The sequence below is a fragment of the Myotis daubentonii genome, chromosome 17 (genome assembly GCF_963259705.1).
Source record: "Myotis daubentonii chromosome 17, mMyoDau2.1, whole genome shotgun sequence".
In the NCBI taxonomy this organism is placed as follows: Eukaryota; Metazoa; Chordata; class Mammalia; order Chiroptera; family Vespertilionidae; genus Myotis; species Myotis daubentonii.
In genome coordinates this window covers 18803496-18825668 of record NC_081856.1, presented here as the reverse complement: position 1 = coordinate 18825668, position 22173 = coordinate 18803496, and the positions used below count along the sequence as shown (strand labels likewise).

The following is a 22173-nucleotide window of genomic DNA, read 5'->3' as shown; positions in this document are numbered from 1 at the left end:
AGATGTTATATTTTTGCCCTTTTTAATCCACACATTATAAAAATAATTTTCACAGTCAGAGGAAATACTATAAGACAGAATACACTAATTCCTAGTGGAATACACTACCTCCAACAACAATGTTCACCATTTCTTCTACAATGCTCTGTACAATGTCTTGTGGCTTTTCCTCACAGTCATGGTTTTCTCCATCATATAATATGTCATTTTTAGATAATGCTTTAAAAAGAAAACATTATTTCATTTTAGAAACTATTACAAAACATAATGAAAAGCTTTCTTTTAAAAATTAATAAAAGGAAAAATCAAATAGATAAATGAAACTAGAAGCAATACATGTTAAACCAAAATTTGTAACCAAATCAAAATTTAAAATATAAATTCAAGTCAGTTTCAACAATGATTCATTTGACAAACTATTCATTGACTGCACAACTATGTGAATTTTCTAGATTATTCCTTAAGAACCAAAACTTTTAAAAGTATTTTAAATGAAACATTTTAAACATGTGCCACACTTCCAAATAACATAATTCAATGTCATTAAAGCTTGTTTTGATTAATTAGGCTCCCCAATAACAAGCTCATCACTGTGCTCTATCATAGTGAGCTCCTGAAGCAGCAAAGACAGGGCCATCTTGCCCTCCACCACTGATTTCCAGCCCTTCTTTACTACTTGTTCCCCAACAAAATTTACACGCCCAATGTATCATTTAATTTAGTAAGTAAAAAGGAACTCATTCTCCAACTTAACATTAATTAAAAACATGTAACTGCCAACCAGAACTTCTGAGCAGTATAAAAGAAACTGATGAAAACCTTAACATTATGGTTCGCTTGTATGGACTACTGTAGATAAAAACAGAATTTCTACTGGTGTTTTTGAAATGTTCAAAATATATCAGGAAGGCTCAATTAGTACTTGAGGATGGTTGGGGAGCAGTGGTTCTGGGAGCCACTGCTATTCACCAATGGCTTCAGACTGCATATTAGCTGTTAGTGCTGCTGTATATACCCCATCCGCCCTCACACCTCCATAAAGAACCACTATCTATAATTCTGGCTTCCGGAAACCTGCCCACCTCCCTATTGTTCACTGATCTGAAATTATTGTTTGCTGCATTCTACAAAATACTGACTGCCATAATGTGAAAAGCCTATATAATAAAGAGGTAATGTGCAAATTAACCCTCACACCCTCACAAGATGGCTGCCTACGACCAGGCCGGCAAGGGGGTTAGTGAGGGACAACCAAATGACTGAACAAACAGGCTGTGTGGGGTGACCAGGCTGGCAGGGGAGTTAGTAAGGGATGACCAAACGACTGAACAGCAGGCTGCGTGGGCGACCAGGCCAGCAAGGGGGCCGTGAGGGGCAACCAGGCCAACGGAGGGCAGCTGGGGCCGACCAGGCCGGCAGGGGGGTGGCAGTAAGATGTGATCAGGCTGGAGGGGGGGGGGGAATTTCGGAGTGACCAGGCCAGCAGGGAGGGGACAGTTGGGGGCTACCTGGCCAGCAGTGGGGGGCAGTTAGGGGTGACTGGGCAGGCAGGGGGGGCAGTTAGGGGCAATCAGGCTGGCATGCAGAGGCAGTGAAGGGCGTCAGGCTGGCTGGAGGGGCAGTTAGGGGCGACCAGGCAGGCAGGCAGGTGAGTGATTAGGAGCCAGTGGTCTAGGATTGTGAGAGGGATATCCGACTGCCGGTTTAGGCCCGATCCCTGGGACATCACCCGAGGGGTCCTGGGTTGGAGAGGGTACAGGCTGGGCTGAGGGGAACCCCCACCCATGCACAAATTTCGTGCACCGGGCCTCTAGTTGGTAAATAAGCATGTCAAATCAGTTACCTTGTTTTATTTTTTAAAAAATCCAATAACAATAGCATTTAGTGTCTTGTGTGGATTAAAAACATATAAATGTCTTGACAGATAATTGTTCTACCACCCTTAAGCTTTGTATTTCTGAGCACTAGTTGGCTAAACTTAGCTAGTCTGAAAATTCGAGTTTCAACATAATTGAATATACAGTCATTAAAATGTGCACAAAATGACTAGTGAGTCAAGAGTCAATTCTTACATAAATCATCTAACAGAAATATATTAGGGTGGGTAACATTTATTACATGTAGGAAATGATGAGAGAAGTTGATTATAACGTCCAGCTAGTGAGTCAAAGCAGGTAATCTAACCCCATAGCATGCATTTTTAACCAATGGCTCCCAGAAAAAAATTTCATTTTTATCAGTGGTTGGAAGCCAAAATAATCATGACTATGCCATGGGGAATTATGTCTTATTTATAATTCTATATCCAATAAGGTACCCACAGAGGTACCTTACACACAGTAAGTACAGTAGATTCTTTCATTCCTTGGGTCTCAGCCCATGTTGTTTCTTCTGACGAAAATTTCTTAAATTTTCTAGTTAGCCAATACGTATCCCTATATAACAAGGTTCATCTAAAACATCACTTTCTCGCCAAAACCGGTTTGGCTCAATGGATAGAGTGTCGGCCTGTGGACCGGAAGGTCCCGGGTTCGATTCCGGTCAAGGGCATGTACCTGGGTTGCGGGCACATCCCCAGTAGGAGATGTGCAGGAGGCAGCTGATCGATGTTTCTCTCTCATCGATGTTTCTAACTATCTATCTCTCTCCCTTCCTCTCTGTAAAAAAAATCAATAAAATATATTTTAAAAAAATTAAAATAAAAAATAAAACATCACTTTCTCTATAAAAGTATGTCCTAACTCTCCTCACCAGAATTACATTATACATGCTACTTTCAGGATATTTATCACATTATGTCTCATTTAAATATGCATGATCATCCAGGCAGACCATGAACACCCTAAGAGCAATGGCTGTGTCTTCATTAGCTTTTTCACCCCAAGTCCTAGCACAGTGCCTATGATAGGGTATGCTAAATACATGCTGAATGCATGGATAAAAAAATAAAGGACTGTCTAGGGCGGGGGGATAAAATGGATACATATGTAATACCCTTTGTAATACTTTAAGCAATAAAAAAAAAAAAAAAGTAAAAAAAATAAAAAATAAATAAATAAATAAATAAAAAATAAAGGAAAATATAACACCCCAGCTTTATTAGCGATTAACCCTTTGAATCAGCCCCTTTATAAGCTCATGGTGAAAGTTCAGGAAATTTTGACAAGGGCAGGAAAATGTGTATTGTATAAGCAATACAGATTCACTGTTAGCTTGGGTACTGTGAATGCATGCTTGGTTTATCAAAATTATCCCTCTGAAAATAAATAATAAAGTACTATTAAAAATAGTAAAACATCTATTCATGCCAGTGCTGATGTTCATGTCACTATTAGGTTATGGAAAAGATGTGGTTAAAAAAAATTAAAAGCTTAAACTACATTACGGAAGTCTTTCCTCAAGGTGAAGTAAAAACACAGATTCAGACAAGCTGTAACGGAGCCCTAACCTTCTTAGTTGCACACACCACACTGGAGAGGAACAGAATCTCCATCATTTTCTGATACCAACCTAAGGAGGCACAAAAGGAACAAGCACACTCCCTGGCAGTTTTATAGAATAGCTAGAGTTGAGGACAATGTTTAGAGAGAGAAATGACTTCATGTGACTATTTTTAGAGAAACAAACTTGTAAAATAAATAAATTTTGTAATCTTGTAACCTTTACCTTATACATTTACTCAGAAAAACTGTCAGAGAACATCTCAAAAAAAAAATCTTCATGTCAGATGATTACTCAAAAATTTTCTTTTTATATTTAATTTCAGTACTTTTTTGACCATATTTTCTAAATAATATAATCATTTCCAAAACTTTCAGTCACATTCTAGAAAATCTTACTAAATGGGTCTCTTGTTTGCTGTAAAGCTAATTTTAATAAGAAAACTGAAGTTCCTATATAACGTGCTAAGAGATATTTATAACCTTCTTTAGTAACACCTATCTCCTCCAAAACAAGTCTATAAATTATACTGCTCATGAGATGCTAATAAATGCATAATATCATTAACAGATAGCTTGTGGGTGAAGTGAAACTAACTTTTACCACCTAGGATAAAGAAAGTCCACAATTACCACCACGTGTCTGATACCTATGAACACATACACTCTTTCCACATTTCTTTAGCATAACGCATTCCTACACTCTTCCCTTCACACACGCACCACCCACCACAACCCCTTCTTAAAAGATTACTTTCAGCTGCAGTTGCCTGATCAGCTTCAGTCTGTTCATTTTCTGCACTGGAAATATCAGATCCATTTTCAGGTTCTATGTCATCCTGAAGGCTTTTATCCACATCATTTGTATGGGGATCAAGGTCTCTTTCATGTTCTTGGGATATATGATCAACAGTCTGAGGTGGCAGATATCTAAGGTGAGGTGATTCAGGCTCATGATGGCTTACTGGAGACTGCAACAGATGATGATGATGCCGGTGCCTCTCTTTTTCCATTTGTTTGGCTTCCTGCAACTGGGAAGAAATAGAATAATTTCTAATATTTGTAAAATATGTTGTTTCAATTTTGAAGGAATAATGTTACACTGATTACAAATTATAGTCCATCAGAAACAAAGAACATTAAAAATAGTAAAACAAAAACAAGTAACAGTGGTCACTTCTTAGGGGGTACACAACAATAGAGATGGAAATCTTTCACTATTTACTAAGCTTGAGTGCAATAAAAATATCAATTCATAAACACTGCCATGCGGATGATGGCAAACACTATCACTCAAATTCTATTTGTAAACAATTAAAAACATATTTTATCCAAAGTCAAGGCAGTAAACCTCAAAACAAAACAATACCACATATCTCCAGTAAGTAGGACTATAAATGAAAGTCATTCTTCTCTACAAACACAAAAGATTTCATTATACATTTCTGTAAACTCTTTTCTGCATTTGATGCTCGTGGTGTTCTATACAATCTCTCTCTTTTTTAAATACTTACTGCTTGGTTTTCCATGCGTGCAAAGATCACATTTAGCATCTGAGTAAGAGTAGCTTTGGCTGTTGTCTGATTGATGAGATTTTTGCTTGCTAGATAGATATTGTAACATGTTCTCACAGCTTGCAGTACAGTTCCTTCATGAATTTCTATGTGTTGAGATGTTACTGCAGTAAGTAATGCCTTAAAAAAGACAAAGTTAAAGCAATTTTCTTCATCTTGAGTTTCAGCACAAAAATGTGAGTATCTTTATGTTAAAATTAAAACTTTCAGGCACCATTATCACTTTCAGATATACACTGATAGAATTTTTCGTATGCACTAACAAAATTTCTACCTACTTTGAATGTATCATCAACTGTTAAAATATTTTATGTTTTTCTCATACTGGCAATAAATAGTTCTTACATAATCTTCCCAAACCCAAAACACTAGAAAGCCATTCAATTTTTTTGTTTCAACCCAAGTTTCACTTCAATATAATTTAGCTGATTAAAATGTACATTAGAACTCGGTCACCGTGAAGCACAGACGTGCTTCATGTATTATAGCTGCTGATTTAGAGTATCAGGTTTGGAGGATACACAATGTGTCTTGTTCACTTACAAATTTTTCTGAGATCTTTCTTATAGACTGGACTCAAACGTGCTGTTGTTATTGCTGACAATGTTTACAAAATGTTTTACGATAAAGAATTTAAAATAATACTAAAGTTATTCATCCAATAAAGTAACTTTATGTGAATTGTCTTACATCAGTTTACTTGCAATTTCTCAAAAGCAAAACTTGTTCTTTTGTCCTTTTATGTTGTACAACAGCAGTGAGTATATGCTAGATAAGCCATGACTGACTGACATGAAATTGAAATGACAGACCAAACAGACTGGACAGCTTTTTACAATAAAGATATGACTCATGAAGTAAATACAGCTATGAAACTGAAAGACTCAGAAGGGACTATATTCACACATGAAAGAACACTTTACACATGTAAGCAATTTCAAAAGTACTATTAGTACAGGACAATTTTATTGATATATAAACATACTACCATTAGTGGTAACATTAAGAATTGAATATTTAGCCCTGGCCGGTGTGACTCAGTGGTAGAATGTCGGCCAACAGAGCAAAGGGTCTCAGGTTCGATTCCCGGTCAAGGGCATGTACCTGGGTTGTGGGTTCCCCCTCCGGGGCGTGTGCGGGAAGCAACCAATCAATGCGTCTCTCTCACATCAAGGTCTCTCTCTCTCCCCTTCTCTCTCCACCCATTCCTCTTTTTCCCCCCAACTCTCTCTGAAAAAAGCAATGGGAAAAAATATCCGCAGGTGAGGATAAGCAAAAAGAAAAAAAAAAAAAGAAGAATTCAATATTTATAAGAGACTAAAACACAACTGAGTGATTTTCTTTAAAGGAGCTTCATCAGCCAGGAATATAGCATAAACCCAGGACAGGGTTTAGCTGAGCAGGTTCAGCAGATGGATAGGTGCAAGGGAATCAGGAAAACTAGTACGTAAGGAGTCCACCTGGTGAAGCAGGGTCTAGAACAGCCGTGGGCAAACTACGGCCCACGGGCCGGATCCGGCCTGTTTGAAATGAATAAAACTATTGAAAAAAAAGACCGTACCCTTTTATGTCATGATGTTTACTTTGAATTTATATTAGTTCACACAAACACTCCATCCATGCTTTTGTTCCGGCCCTCTGGTCCAGTTTAAGAACCCATTTTGGCCCTCGAGTCAAAAAGTTTGCCCACCCCTGGTCTAGAAGGAAGACTACAAGGGGTCGGGCAGTACAGAAGAAACTACAGGGGTCATGGGGCCCTCACATGGAACCCTAAAGCTCAAAAGATGCAATATGTATGGTAAACATGACAGAAACGGAAACTCTCTGAAAGATGCTAGGATCCCAAGCCTAAATTGAGATCCTCAAAAATAAAATATTTGAAAATATAGTCTTCTAATGAACTCTTGGCATTCAACAACAAAATCCCGATATAGGATCTAAAAAGCACCCAAATAACCTCTATTATACCGAGAAAGCACATAAAATGACCTTTCTAAATATTTTCCAAGGTAAAAGGCTTTTTAAACATACAGATTAAAAATAATAAATTCACTTTATATAATTATTTACCTTTATTATTTGCAACTGAACTCCTTCGTCTGTTTGAGGACCTTGGAAACAGCCACAGATCGTTTCTATAATTCTATCAATTAACTTTTTGCCTGGTGTTGTACTATCTGGAGCATTGCCAGTCAAGTGCCCATAAGCAATAAGCTTCTGAAATGGAGAAAGAAAATAAAGAATCTAATTAAGCTAATATGTCTACTAATTAAATATACATTAAAATTACAATATATAATTGAATATATATTAAAATTATTACATAAATTATTAAAGCATAGTCAAAGCCAAGGCTATACCAACTTTTCATGAAGAAGCTTTATTAGGCCCTAGCCAGTTTGGCTCTGTGGATAGAGCATAGGCCTGCGGGCTAAAGGGTCCCAGGTTTGATACCGGTCAAGGGCATATGCCTGGGTTGCAATCTCGATTCCCAGTAGGGGGCATGCAGGAGGCAGCCAATCAATGATTCTCTCTCATTACTGATGTTTCTATCTATCTCTTCCTCTCCCTTCCTCTCCCTTCCTCTCTGAAATCAATAAAAAATATATTAAAAAAAGAAAAAGAAAGCTTTATTAGCTATAAACATGTGAAATTATTTACACTGCAATTACCATGGAAACAGAACAATAACCATAACAAAACCATCAGGTGAAATTTTGAGAAAGCCAGGCCTTAGAAGTAGTTGTCTCTGATGAATTAGAATAGCGTAATGCTTTCTATCTAAACAGTATTAATACTGCTTTTGTGAAAGCTATCTTCACTCATTTAATAACCCAAAATCTCTTTCCAAATTAGATCTGTGATGAAGAAGAAAACCGAATTTCCATACATTCGCTACAATAAATCACTGATTTGTTAATTCAACATTATCAGTATAGCCCTTGAAGAAAGGCCTCAGATATTAGTTTTAATTTTTCAAGAACAACAAGGTGACAAATCAAATAAACTTATCTTTAACCTAACATTAAAAACAAATCAAAAGAATATTGTCTTTTCCACATGACTGAATTGTTAAATAGGTATAAATAGGTAAAATGAACCAACAGTGAAAACACCTGAAAAGAGTAGGACCTCTAACTCTGGAGGTTTGTCTTACAAATATGTAAGGGAATCCACATAAGTAAAACAGAATAAAAGATTTAAGAAATTTTCCTGACATAAATAAAGGTCAGAGCTAAAGTCCAACAGAAAATATAAATACTAAGCTGTCAATATTAACCTACTGTCTTATATAAATTAGCAGGCATTTAGTAAAATCATTTGCAAATAATGATGCATGTAACATCAGTGGCAGGTTCAAACTATGGTTCTTGTATTTCACTGATGGAAAAACAGACCAAATCAACACTTTCATTATTGATAACTTTAGTAAAGACTCTGTGATTCACTAAACTAATGATTTTTGTTAACCTTAAACTAAAAACATTTTTGCAACTATTATTGTCTCTCTTGAATATAAGCAACCATTTGGTTTCTTACCAAGAAGCATAGTAAAAGCTATCATGGAAAATGTATGAATTATCAATTGTGAGTAATGTTCAGAAACACATTCCCGTTGGACGGTTTTCACCTAAAGCCATTTTATACATACCTGTAAACAATCTAGAGATGTATTAACTATGCGGGGACATCTGGACTGGCAGGCCAATTCAAAGGGTAAAAAGTACTTGTCTGCTTCAATAAAATTTGCCTTTGATTTCACTGGTGGAAGGGTGCTTGATCCAGCTTTTGCTTCTCCATGAGGAGGACTACAGGAAAAAGAGGGGTCTAAATAGAATGCTACATTTATCATATGGATGATAAACTCATATAAAAACACAGAATTTCAGTTCTAAAAGGAAGCTTGCTAAAGCAGTTTTCATCTTCCCTTATTATTTCACGAGGACACCACACCCAGAAATTAAATGATTTGCTACAGATCAAAAACTAATAGCCAGAGCTGTGACTAAATGCAAGAAAGTAATCATTTACTTTAAATAAAGAAATTAGTTAGGTTACTAAATATTTAGTAATCTTTCTAAAAGCCTAAGCAAAGACTTTAAAACATGTCTTATGGTATTTCAGAAATTCCCTTATATATTTATAAGTATGATTATAATTTTTTTCTTAAAAACCATTTTAAAAATTGATTTTATTTTAAAGATCACATGAAAAAAATTTGCCACACTAAAATATAGATAACTTTATTATTATTTTGGCCAAGACTGACAAGTTTGCAATTATTTTTACTAAAAAAAAAAGAAACTCCACTAACCTCTGTTTTTCAGTCTCCACTTTTATTTCCTCTGTAAAGGGGGGGGGGGCAGAGGGAAAGCATACATTAGAAAACTTGACAACAGAACAACAATCATTAAGTAATCTCATTACAGGTTATATAAACCAATTTTTAATTTATGTAACAAACTGGGAAGCATACAAATTCAAAAAACAAATAAAATTCTATTGCAGCTAAATGCATTAGTTTACACAAATTAATTTTATAAAACGATGCAAAAATATACATTAATAACAATAAGAATGGTATAACTGCAGATTTAATTCCCAAAGCATTTCCTTTTCTCAAAGTTTTTTTGTGTGTTTGTGAGTGTTTTTTGGTCAAGGAACTATTTATATGAACCAGAGGCATTAATATTAAGAACAGATTATTATGTATGCTGTATTGAAGTCACAGAATATAAGGCACAGGTTGGGTGAGGGAAAAGAACCTCAATACACCGCTCTTGTGATGACTTCAAGGAGATTATCAGGCAAAATCTACAACTTCCTGCCATGTACAAATGGTATTTAACCATTTTTTCTACTTATGACTATACAAGACACTGCAAAATACATGTATCTAATTTAATGGGAAAATTTCCCTTCAGTGTTTATAAGGGGTCAGAAAAGGCCATGCAGCTCCTGCTTCAATTTCTTAGAATGCTGGGTCTCCAGACACCCACTCTTGGAACCCAATGGCCCTGATGTGAGAAGCCCCAAGCCACATGGACACCACATGTAAGTGGTTCAGTCAACAATCCCAGCTGAACCCAGCTTTCAAGTCATCACAGGCCAGGAGGCAGATACGTGAGTGAATGAAGAAACCTCCAGAGGATTCCAGTTCCTAGACATTAACATCTCCTCCAGTCACCTGAGTCTTCCAGCTGCGGCCCCAGACACTGGAACAGCAACATGCCCCATATGAATTCCTGACACAGAATCTGTGAGCATAATAAATGATCACTGTGTTACAGCACTAACTCCTAGGTGGCTTATTACACAGCAGTAAATACTTGGAACAGAAAGAGCTAAGGAGGCATGAGGAGGTTTGAAATAATGCACTGGAAAATGGGAGAGAGATGAGAAGCACAAAAGCACTGCCAGGAACATGAAAAGTCAGTCTCATGCCCTACGAGCTTGGATAAGGAAACTGTTAGCCCCGGAGCAAGGACGATGGACCCGGTACAGAAAGTCACCAGGGCAGAAAGAAAGGGGCAAAACAAGAACCTCCCCGCAGGGTAACCTATCCTCCCCTAGCGTATCACTGGTCGTGTGGTTTGGACCTGTGATCTTTCATATTGCTGGTCAGGTGGTTTAGGCCCCCTGACCTTTTCCTCCCTAAAGATAACATCTAGGCCTCAGCTGTATTTCAGCTCCAGGCCCAGAAAAGCAGCAAAAACAGAGAAATGGCACCATGGCTGCCTCAGGACCAGCTACACTGAGTAATGACCCCTTGGCACTGACGAATCACTGGAGACCAGGACCTTCCAGGTTAAAGAGCACACCTGGAAAGCTGATGACTATTCTATTAAGACTCCCCTGAGACTTCCCCTAAGATTTCCACCTGTAAGAGAGATAAATAGGCTCAGGACAAAAAACCCAGTATGCATTCTCCTTCCAAGGAGCACACCTGTGTCATTCCCCCACAGGTATGGATCACCCAATCTCTAAAGAGCTCCAAGAGACTTGCAACCAGGGGAGCAAAGGGCAGCAGGCAGCTACTCCTGGGCTAACCCCCCCGAACCTGTGTAGCCCTTGCCTTTGGATATCCCCATCTTCCATCTCCTTTTCTTTAAATAAATTCTTTTTTTTTTCAGTCACCGTCTGAGATGGCTATTTAGCCTGCCTGTGCAGCACCTAATTTAACCTTTCAGAAACAAGATGGTTAAGAAGTATTGTGCTTCACTGCAACAACAAAAAAAAGATACCTAGGAATAAGCTTAACTAAGGAGGTAAAAGACCTGTACTCAGAAAACTACAGGATGTTGAAAAAAGAGATAAAGATCTAAACAAGTGGAAGGATACACCGTGTTCATGGATTGATAGAATCAACATCATTAAAATGTCCATACTACTCAAAGCAATCTATAGATTCAATGCAATCCCTATTAAAATACTAACAGCATATTTCACAGACCTAGAACAAACTCTCCAAAAATTTATATGGAATAAAAAAAGACCCTGAATAGCCACAGCAATCCTGAGAAAGAACAACAAAGTTGGAGGGATCACAATACCAGATATCTAGCTATATTACAAAGCCATTGTTCTCAAAACAGCCTGGTACTGGCACAAGAAAGACATATAGACCAATGGAACAGAACAGAGAGCCCAGAAATAGACCCACGTCATTATGCTCAATTAATATTTGACAAAGGAGACAAGAGCATACAATAGAGTCAAGACAGTCTCTTCAATAAATGGTGTTGGGAATATTGGATAGATACATGCAAAAAAATGAAACTAAACCATCAACTTACACCATACACAAAAATAAACTCAAAATGGATAAAAGGACTTAAGCATAAAACAGGAAACCATAAAAATCTTAGAAGAATCCATAGGCAGCAAAATATGAGACATATCTTGTAGCATTACCTTTACCGATGCATCTCCTAGGACAATGGAAACTAAAGAGAAAATAAACAAATGGGACTACAACAAAATAAAAAGCTTCTACAGAGCAAAAGAAACGATCAACAAAACAAGAGAGCCCACTGAATAGGAGAACATATTTGACAATGTTATATCCGACAGGGGTTTAATCTCCAAAATTCATAGGGCACTTATACAATTTAACAAAAGGAAGATAAACAATACAATTAAAAAATGGGCAAAGGACCTAAATAGACACTTTTTGAAAGTGGACGTATACAGAAGGCCAAGAGACATATGAAAACACTAGAGGCCCGGTGCACGAAATTTGTACACGGGGTTAGGAGGTCCCTTAGCCTGACCTGCACCCTCTTCAATCTGGGAGCCCTCAGGGGATGTCCTACTGACAGCTTAGGCCCGCTCCCCGTGGTTCTCTGCTCTCTGCGGACCTGCCTGCTCGACGCCACCGCAGGCCTTGCAGTCTGCTCTCTGCGGGGGCCTGCTTGCCCCTTGGCGCCGTGGTGAGGGGCAAGCAGCGCCCTGCTGTGTGCTCGCCCCGGGGGACTGGGGCACTGTTGTGTGCTCGCCACAGGGGACTGGGACACTGCTTGCCCCTTGGCACCACGGTGAGGGGAAAGCAGTGCCCTGCTGTCTGCTCACTGCAGGGGACTGGGGCGCTGCTTGCCCCTTGCCCCTGTGGGGGGGGGGGGGCTTAAAAGACTGAGGGACTCCGGTGGTGCAAGGGGACTGGGCGCCGCCATCTTGTGCTTATGGGTGCCACCATCTTTGTTGCAAAGTGATGGTCAATTTGCATATTATGTCTTTATTAGATAGGATGCTCAAAGTCACTAATCATCTGAGAGATAAAAATCAAAACAACAATGAGGTACCATCTCACACCTGTCAGAATGGCTATGAACAAATCAACAAACAACAAGTGCTGATAAGGATGCGTAGAAAAAGGAATCCTTATGTACTGCTGGTGGGAATGCAGACTGGTGCAGCCACTATGGAGTTTCCTCAAAAAATTAAAAATGGAACTCCCATTTGACCCAGTAATCCCACTTCTTGGAATATATCCCAAGAAATCAGAAACACCAATCAGAAAGGATATATGCACCCCTATGTTCACAGCAGCACAATTTATAATAGCTAAGATCTGTAAACAGCCTAAGTGCCTATCAGATGAGTGGATTAAAAAACGGTGGTACACATACACAATGGAATGCTTATTGATTTGAGAGAGATGGAGAAAGATGGAGAGAGATGGAAAGTGAGACAGAACGAGACAGAGCGAGAGAAAGCGAGAGAGAAAGGCATCCTCAAGAAATTAAAAATTGAACTACCATATATGATCTAGCAATTCCACTTCTGGGTATATATTCAAAGGAAACAAAATCATTATCTTGGAGAGAGATTTGTACTTCCATGTTCATCAACACTAATAAAAGAGAAAAATGGTAATTGGTGTACGACGATACCCTTTTCATTGGCTAATCAGGGCTATATGCAAATTAACTGCCAACTAAGATTGGCAGTTAACTGCCAACTAAGATTCGCAGTTAACTGCCAACAAGATGGCGGTTAATTTGCATATGTAGGCACAATGCAGGGAGGCGAAAGGGAAAGCAGGAAGAAGCCCCCTGCCACTGACAGTGATCGGAAACCCAGGGGGGAGCTAAGAGCTGGGGGGCAGGGCCAAGGCGTCCCTGGGGCCGCCTTGGCCCTGCCCCCCAGCCATGATCGGAGAATCAGGCGCCTTTGCCGCCCTGGCCAGTGATAGCAGGAAGTAGGGGTGGAGCCAGCGATGGGAGCTGGGCACGGTCAAAGCTGGCAGTCCTGGGAGCTAGGGGTCCCTTGCCTGGGCCTAAAGCGAAGCCCACGATTGCGGGGCCGCTGCAGCTGTGGGTCCCCGCTGCCCGGGCCGAACGCCTAGGCCAGAGGCGTCAGGCCTGGGCAAGGGGCCGATCCTGCGATTGGAGGGTGATGGGGGTCAACGCCTGAGGGCTCCCAGTATGTGAGAGGGGGCAGGCTGGGCTGAGGGACACTCCCCCCCCCACACACACACACCCAGTGCACGAATTTTGTGCACCGGGCCCCTAGTCTAAAATAAAATAGGGTATTGCTAAAAACACCAGACATTAAAAGGGACTAATATAAACAATAATATACATATAAATTTGACAAGTAAGATGAAATGGAACTATTCCTTTAAAACTACCACAATTCACCCAATAAGAAATAATTTTGAATAGTTCTCCAACTACTAAATACACTGAATTCCTAATTTTAAAACAATGAAAATCTCCAGGACCAGATGGTTTCACTGGATAATTTTACCAAATGTCTGTAGAAAAATTAACAGCATTTATATACAACATCCTTCAAAAAATGCAATAGAACAGAACCAACCATCTTTCAGTAATTCTCCAAAATGACTAGCACAAAGAAAAAGAGGAGAGGCACCCACTACACAGTATGTTCTCTAGGTCTTTAGAAAACAGGGAGTTGTTCCTTTGGCCACATACATGCGAATCTGCAAGAAAGGTGATATTGTAGACATCAAGGGAATGGGCACTGTTCAAAGAGAAATGCCTCACAAATGTTACCATGTCAAAACAGGAGTCTACAGTGTCACCCAGCATGCAGTGGGCAAGGTAAACAAACAAGTTAAGGGCAAGATTCCTTCCAAGAGAATTAATGTACGTACTGAGCATATTAAGCACTCTAACAGCCAAGATAGCTTCCTGAACCGTGTAAGGGAAAATGATCAGAAAAAGAATAAAGCCAAAGAGAAAGGTACCTGGGTCCAACTGGAACACCCACCTACTCCACCCAGAGAAGCACACTTTGTGAGAACCAATGGAAAGGAGCCCAAGCTGCTGGAACCCATTTCCTATAAATTCATGGTATAAGTGTTAAAAAAATAAAAGACCTCCAAACTACTAAAAAAAGGAAGAGAACATAGCACTTTTTAACTCATTTTATGAATTAAAAATTGGACTGTTGTCGTGTCCCTGGTCCTGGGAAGAAGCCACTCCCTTGGAATTTCCCCAATTATCGGACTGTCTTTGTTATTGATGGTGGAACTCCAGGGTAATTTCAGGATAGGGGCCAGCCTTGCTAGAAAGACTAAGTATGTTGCTTAGAGCCATATGATCTCAGCCTGACCTCCAGAGAGGTGAGGAGGGCTGCTGATTTAATTCAATTGTGTGGCAAATGATTTATTCAATCATGCCTATGTAATGAAACCACAACAAAAACTCTGGACACCCGAAGGTGGGGTGAGCTTACTAGGTTGGTGATATACATTGATCTGGCGGAAAGGTGATGCATCCTTAGGACAAGAAAGCTTTGCATTTGGACTCTCCAAGGCCTTGCCCTATGGGTCTCTTCGGTGGTCCTGATTTGTATCCTTTATAATAAAACTGAAATCCTAAGTAAAGCACTTTCCTGAGTTCTGTGAATTATTCTAGCAAACAAGAGCGGGTGAGAACCCTGAATTTGTAGCAAGTTGGTTATATAGAACTGTGGGTGGTCTGGGACTCTGGAGCTTGGGGGTGTCTGAAGTGAGGACAATTTTGTAGAGGACTGTGCCCTAAACCAGTCAAATCTGACTTAACTCTGGGTACTTAAGTGTCAGAATTGCATTGCACAAACAAGGACAGTATAGAAAAAGAAAATACAGATGAATATCACTCATGAATATAAATGTAAAAATCCTCAACAGAATATTAGCTAATAGAATCCAGCAATCTATAAAAAGAATCATACACCATGACCAACTGGGATTTATTTCAAGGATCCAAGGCTAATTCAATATTTTAAAAAAATCAGCCAATGTAATTCACCATGTAAACAGGCTAAAAAAGAAAAGGCACATGATAGTATCAACTGATGCAGAAAAAAAATGCATCTGACAAAAATTCAACTTCCATTCACGATAAAAATCCTCAGCAATCTAGCAATAGAAAGGAACTTTTTCAACATTTAAGAGTAGCTACAAAATACCTAAGTTAACCCCAAACTTAATGGTGAAAAACAATGCTTCCCCCCAAGATCTGGAAAAAGGCACAAATGTCTACTCACACCATTTCTATTCAACTTTGCACTGAATGTCCCAGTCAGTGCAATAGACAAGAAATAGAAAAGGCATATAGACTAGAAAGGAAAAAATAAAACTTTTCTTATTCACAGATGACATGATTGTCTACGTAAAAATTCCAATGAAATCTAGAAGAAAAACTCTTAAAACTTATAAGTGCATTTAATGAGGTTTTAACACACAAAAATAAATGAAATTTCTATACAGTATCAATGAATAACTGGAAACAAAACTTTAAAAAAACAACACTTTTATACTCATTCCTCCCAAAATGAAATTTTTAAGTATAAACCTAATAAAACATGTACAGGATATATACTGGAAGAAATAAAAAAATTAAAGAATAGGAGAGACATGTCATGTTCATAAATTGGAAGACTCAATACAATAAAGATGACAATTCTCCCTAAATTGATCTTCAAATTTAACCCACTGCCAACCACAATTCCAGCATAATTTTCTGCATATAGATAAGAGAATTCTAAAACTTACAAGGAAAAACAACCTAACTAGAATAGATAAAATAATTATGATAAAGAATAAAGTGGGATACACAATATCCCATTTTAAGACTTTAAAGTTATAATAATTAAAACAATGTGGTACTACAGAAAGACTAGACACAGAAACCACTAAACAAAATAGAGTTCACATACAGACCCACAGAAATATAGCCAACTGATATTTTACAAAAGGTGCAAGGGCAATTCAATGGGGGAAAAAAGGATAATATTTTCAACAAATGGGGTTGGAACAGTGAGACATTTAAAAAAGTTACTAAATTTGACTTTATCAAGATAAACACTTTTTTTCTGGAAAAGGCACTGTTAAGAAAATGAAGAGATAAGCTACAGAAGATATTGCAAATCACATGTCTCACAAAGGAATTTATGTACATATATTTTAAATATGTACAATGTGTATATTTTAAAATTCTTAAAACTCAACAGTATGAAAACAAATAACCAAATTTAAAAATAAGCAAAAGACTTTTAAGACACTTCACCAAAAGGATATGTGCATGGCAAATAATTACCTGAAAATGTACTCAACACCATTAGCCACTAAGGAAATGCCAATGGAAACAATGATGAGATACCACTATACACCTATTAAAATAGTTTAAAAATAGTTAAAATACAAACACCAGCAGGAGTTGGTAAGGATGTAGAGCAACTGGAACTCTCAGACACTGGTGGTGATAATGTAAAATGGTACGGCCACTATTTTTTTCATCTAAATTTTTTATGGTTGACACTACTTCAAATGTCCCCCATTCTCCCACTCACTCCCTTTGCCCACCTCCACCTAGCCCCCTCTCCCCCTCTCCCAGTCCACTCCACATTACTGTCTGTGTCCATGGGCTATGCATATATGATTTTTAGCTAATCCCTTCACATTCCTTTATCCAGTCCCCCACACTCCCCTCCCCTCTGGTATCTGTCACTCTGTTCTATGTATCATACCTTTGGTTCTATTTTATTTGTCAGTTTACTTTGTTCATTAGATTCCACATATTAGTGAAATCATATTTGTTTTTCTCTGACTGGCTTATTTCTCTTAGCATAATAATCTCCAGGTCCATCCATGCCGTTGGCAAAGGGTAAGGATTTTTTTTGTTTGCTTTTTTTATAGCCACTTAGTATTCCATTGTGTAAATGTGCCACAGCTTTTTTATCCACTCATTTACTGATGGGCACTTGGGCTGTTTCCAGATCTTGGCTATTATAAATACCGCTGCTATGAACAGAGGGTGCATATATTATTTCTGATAGGTGTTTCGGGACTCTTAGGATATAGACCCAGAAGAGGCGTGGCTGGGTCAAAAGGCAGCTCCATTTTTAATTTCTGGGGTAAACTCCACACGATTTTTCACAGTGGCTGCACCAGTCTGCATTCCCACCAACAGTGCTCAAGGGCTCCCTTTTCTCCACATCCTCATCAGCACTTGTTTATTGATTGATAGTAGCCATTCTGACAGGTGTGAGGTGATGCCTCATTGTAGTTTTAATTTGCATCTCCCTGATGATTAGGGACCTTAAGCATTTTCCATACATCTATTGGGTACATCCACTTTGAATGTTTCTTATAAAGTTAAATATGTAGTTACCATATGCCCAGTAATCCCACTTACCCTAGAGAAATAAAAACTGACAATCAAATAAAAATCTATACATGAATGTTTACAGTAGCTCTAGTCATACTGCCAAAAACTGAAACTCAAATGTCCTTCAGGGTGAGAGAACAACAAACTGCAGTACATCCGTCTAACATAATGCTACTCAGCAATAAAAAGGAACAGATTATAAAGAGTTATCAAGAGAGAATTTTATAAGGTGTTAGAACTGTTCTGTTTCCCAATTATGGTAGAGGTCACACAAATCTTCACATGGTAAAATTAATGGAACTGCCCACCCAAAAAAGAAAAAAAAAGGCAAGTCCATTTTATTGTATTATATGTAAAATATAAAATTAAAAAGCAAAATAAGATGCTCAGGCCCATGCCTAGACTCAGCGAATCAGAAACTCCAGTAATGTGATGCATCTAGCTACATTTTTAGAATGCTCAACAGATGCTCTCGGTATACAGCCAAGAATGGGAACTGTTGTTCTCCTTCAATTTGATTTCTCCATTTCTTCTGCTACTTCTTTAGGTCAGGATCTCAAATCTCACCAGGCCTACTGACTCCTCATCTCCATTCTTCAGCTCTATTATATTAGTCCCAGACTGGCCTTGACAGGATAATGTTCAAGCTCTTCAGCAAGGTGTACGAGACCCTCCAAGATATGGCCCCTACCACTTTTTCATCTCTCTTCATGCTGGTTCCTTGCATTCCCCACACTCCATTGATTAAGAAAACAAACAAACACACACACACACACAAAAAATACCCAATAATAAAGCACTCTAAATCCAGAAAACTGATGTGCTATTTCACACCTGTGGGCTTTTGTTCAAAGTATATCCTCTGGCTGGAATTCCACCCCTGACACCAACTGGCCTTGCAGGTACTTTTCAAGACTGCTTCAGTAACATTTTCCGTCACTTTTAACTAAAAATCTTTTAGTGGTTTTGTCCAGGCTCACCATCACCTATAATACTGTCCAAAAGCCCATCTCCTACCATTCCTGCCTCACACTTAAGATTCAAAATGTCAATCTTCTGGGTAACTACCACACTTCATGTTTTTTTAGCCTTGGCTAATGATGCTCCTCCCTCCCCAGAATACTCTTCCTACCCATCTTTTCCTGGCGCATACCCTTCTGGGATAAACAGCTGTCATTTCCAAGAAGTCTTCCCCTACACTTCCAGGCTACGATAATTACACTTTTCTATTCCCATAACCTCTTCTGGTTATCACTACCATAACACCTTATTATATGATATCATTTCTTTCAATTGCTCTTTAACAGCAAAGGACACCCTTTCTAGCTTTATATTCCTCAGGCTTATCATAAAATCCAGAACAAATAGGTACTTAAAAAGGTTTCCTTGAAGACAGCAACTAATGAGAGTAAATTTACTGGGCACTTAATGTACATGTCCTTCTCTCCAAAAGGGCCTATGTAACTCTTTGCTGATGACACCTAGACCTTTATTTATAGCTCAGTTCTCTCTACTCCACCCCCCCCCCAAGCTTTTGTCATGTTATAAACAACTGCGAACTAAACATCTTTACTTAGATGTCCCACATGTACCTCAAAATCAATTTAAACATAACTGATTCAATTTCCTTCCTCTATTCCTCTCAAATATGCTCATTTTCTTGTACCACCATTTTTGGTGAATGGATGAACAGCTTAAAATCACCCCATTAGAGAAACCTCAGAATCATCCTAAAATACCGTCCTTTCCCTCATTTCTCACATCAAAACAGTTATGAAGTCCTCTTAATTTACCGAGATCTAATCTGTCTTGGGTCTTGTTCTCAAGCCCTTGCTTCTTCAAAGCTGGGTTACGGCAACAGTTTATTAATCCAGCATCTTACTGCCTACAGTGTTCTTTTTCATCTTTCTGAAATGCAACATCATCATTCCACTCCTTAACTTAGTGCCCTACTGTCTGTAAGAAAAAGTCTAGAGGAGATTTGAAGATGGTGGCAGAGGTAAATGCTTGTACTGGCCACCTCGCACAACCACATCAAAATTACAACTACTCTAAAGAACAACCATCATCCAGAACCGTTGGAAAGCTGGCTGAATGGAAGTCCTACAACTAGAGAAGTAAAGAAGAAACCACACTGAGACTGGTAGGAGGTGCAGAGGCATGGAACAGGCTGGTCCTGCACTCACGTGTGCTGCTTTCTTAACTGAGAGAGAGACTGTCTCTGTGGAGGTCGCCCGGAGGAGCAAGGGGTCCCAGCCCCACAACAGACCCCCAGCCCAGGGTTCCAGAGCTGGGGAAAGACGTCCGTCCCTACAGGCAGTAAGAACTACGGTCTGTAAAAACAAGTTCAGATTGGGGCTCAGTGACACAGAGGCTGCTGGAGACCCAGCCATTCCTCTTAAAAGGCCAGCGCCACAAACAACTTACAAGGTCACGCTTCCTCTGAGCTCCAGCACCAGGGTGAGGCTCCGGGCAACACAGACACATATGAGAAGGAACTGGATTGTCTAAATACCCTTGGCCAGGAACTCGGGGTGGCTTTCACCCAAATGGAGGTGCTCGCAGGGATCATTGTTCCTATGCTGAGACCTCCCCAGTCCCAGGGATGACTGGTAGCCATCTGTTTGCTCCGCCCTGGTGATTCCCTAAGATCCCACCTCATCCAATCTACAACTCCACCCAAGCTGTGTGCAGTGGCTTTTGAATATGAATGGCCTGTCCTTGCTCAGGATAAAATCTCTCCAACAAGCTGCAGCTGGGTCAAGGAGCCCCCAAACCTATCAATAAAAGGCCCAAGACCCAGCACCAGCACCAGTCTGCCTTGCTTCAGAAGCTGGGCCTCATCTGGGCACTTCCAAACCCAATACAAAGAGGAGGAATCTGCAGATCTCTCTGTGGCTCCTGCTGAGTGGCCCCAGGCAGTGGCTGACTTTGCACCTCCCTGGAGACCCAAGAGCCAGTGTACCCAGTGGTCAGTGTGAGACCATACCAGATTACAACTCTACACATCATTAAGCGACACACTCAAGAGGCAGACTCTGTGAGCACCAAAGCCCCACTGAACCAAGTCCTGTGCTCCATAGGGGTGTCTCCTGCACAGCAGCTCTCCCACTGTAGTCGCAGCTGGTCCTCACAACCAGTTGGCCTGGAGGCCAATTCCTCCCAATGACAGCAATCAAGTCTCAACAACAAGACTATACTCACAGCCCACAAAGTGGTACACCTAGGGCTCCCAGCTCAGGTAAGATGTTGAAGGCAAGAAAGCACTCTAAAAATCACCAACATATGAATAACTAATGTGTTTAATATTCCCAAAGATTATTTGCATTTTAAAATACCTATTTACATATGCAAATAAATATTGAATTGGTATAATATAAGGACGACTTTTGAGGAGAAATTTCCCAATGATCGAAGAAGGTAAGGAAAGCAGTTCATCTAATTCAAAATTAACCAAGCTGTAATCAAGTTATAATGGAATGGGCACAAATTTTGGCTCACTTTGAGAATAACATCTATAACTCACAGTATTTTATTTTGTGATTCAAATGAATTATACAAAAAAAAAGTTGCTAAATGTCAGGTTCTATGTAATTGAAAAGACTTGGTATCAAAATCTAGAAAGGATGCAGACCCAAGAATTTGTAAGACTAAGTCTATACCAATTAACATTACTGGACTTTCTATAGACATCTAGAAAACCTGTATTCTTCAATCAATTTTTCACACCACATGAATACATACATGGTGATGAAATCTTCTGGACCTAAATACATTTATTTGCTTAGGGTTCCTTTGAAGTGAAAACTAAGGCTTCCTTTGTGTTTTGGAAGATATAGCAATCACTAAGGTTCTCTCAAAGTTTTAGATAATACTTAAATAGATTACCAGAGACATAAATTATAAATATTTCCTACTCAAACGCCTTGTTGAGACCAGTTAATTATTCTCCCCATTGTGAGGAATCAAAATGAGAAAGAGCATGAGAGTATATCTGAAAAACAAAACAATTTCTTTCCTACTGTCACAAGCTAA

At 39.1% G+C, this 22173-nt stretch overlaps 1 protein-coding gene across 3 annotated transcripts in view; it reads right to left on the bottom strand.

Annotated features, from left to right (window-relative positions):
• Window positions 1–22173, bottom strand: part of ARFGEF1 (ADP ribosylation factor guanine nucleotide exchange factor 1) — a 104096-nt gene that overhangs the window by 61385 nt on the left and 20538 nt on the right. For all 3 annotated transcript variants that reach the window (XR_009449669.1, XM_059672969.1, XM_059672968.1), the window contains exons 2-7: window positions 9330–9360; window positions 8667–8823; window positions 7085–7231; window positions 4955–5134; window positions 4195–4471; window positions 109–219 (exon numbers count right to left, since the gene is read on the bottom strand). Coding sequence is in view for 2 of the 3 variants with exons in the window: in XM_059672969.1 (XP_059528952.1) it covers window positions 109–219; window positions 4195–4471; window positions 4955–5134; window positions 7085–7231; window positions 8667–8823; window positions 9330–9360 (903 nt within the window). In the remaining variant the exon portion in view is untranslated. The remainder of the gene's footprint in view (window positions 1–108; window positions 220–4194; window positions 4472–4954; window positions 5135–7084; window positions 7232–8666; window positions 8824–9329; window positions 9361–22173) is intronic.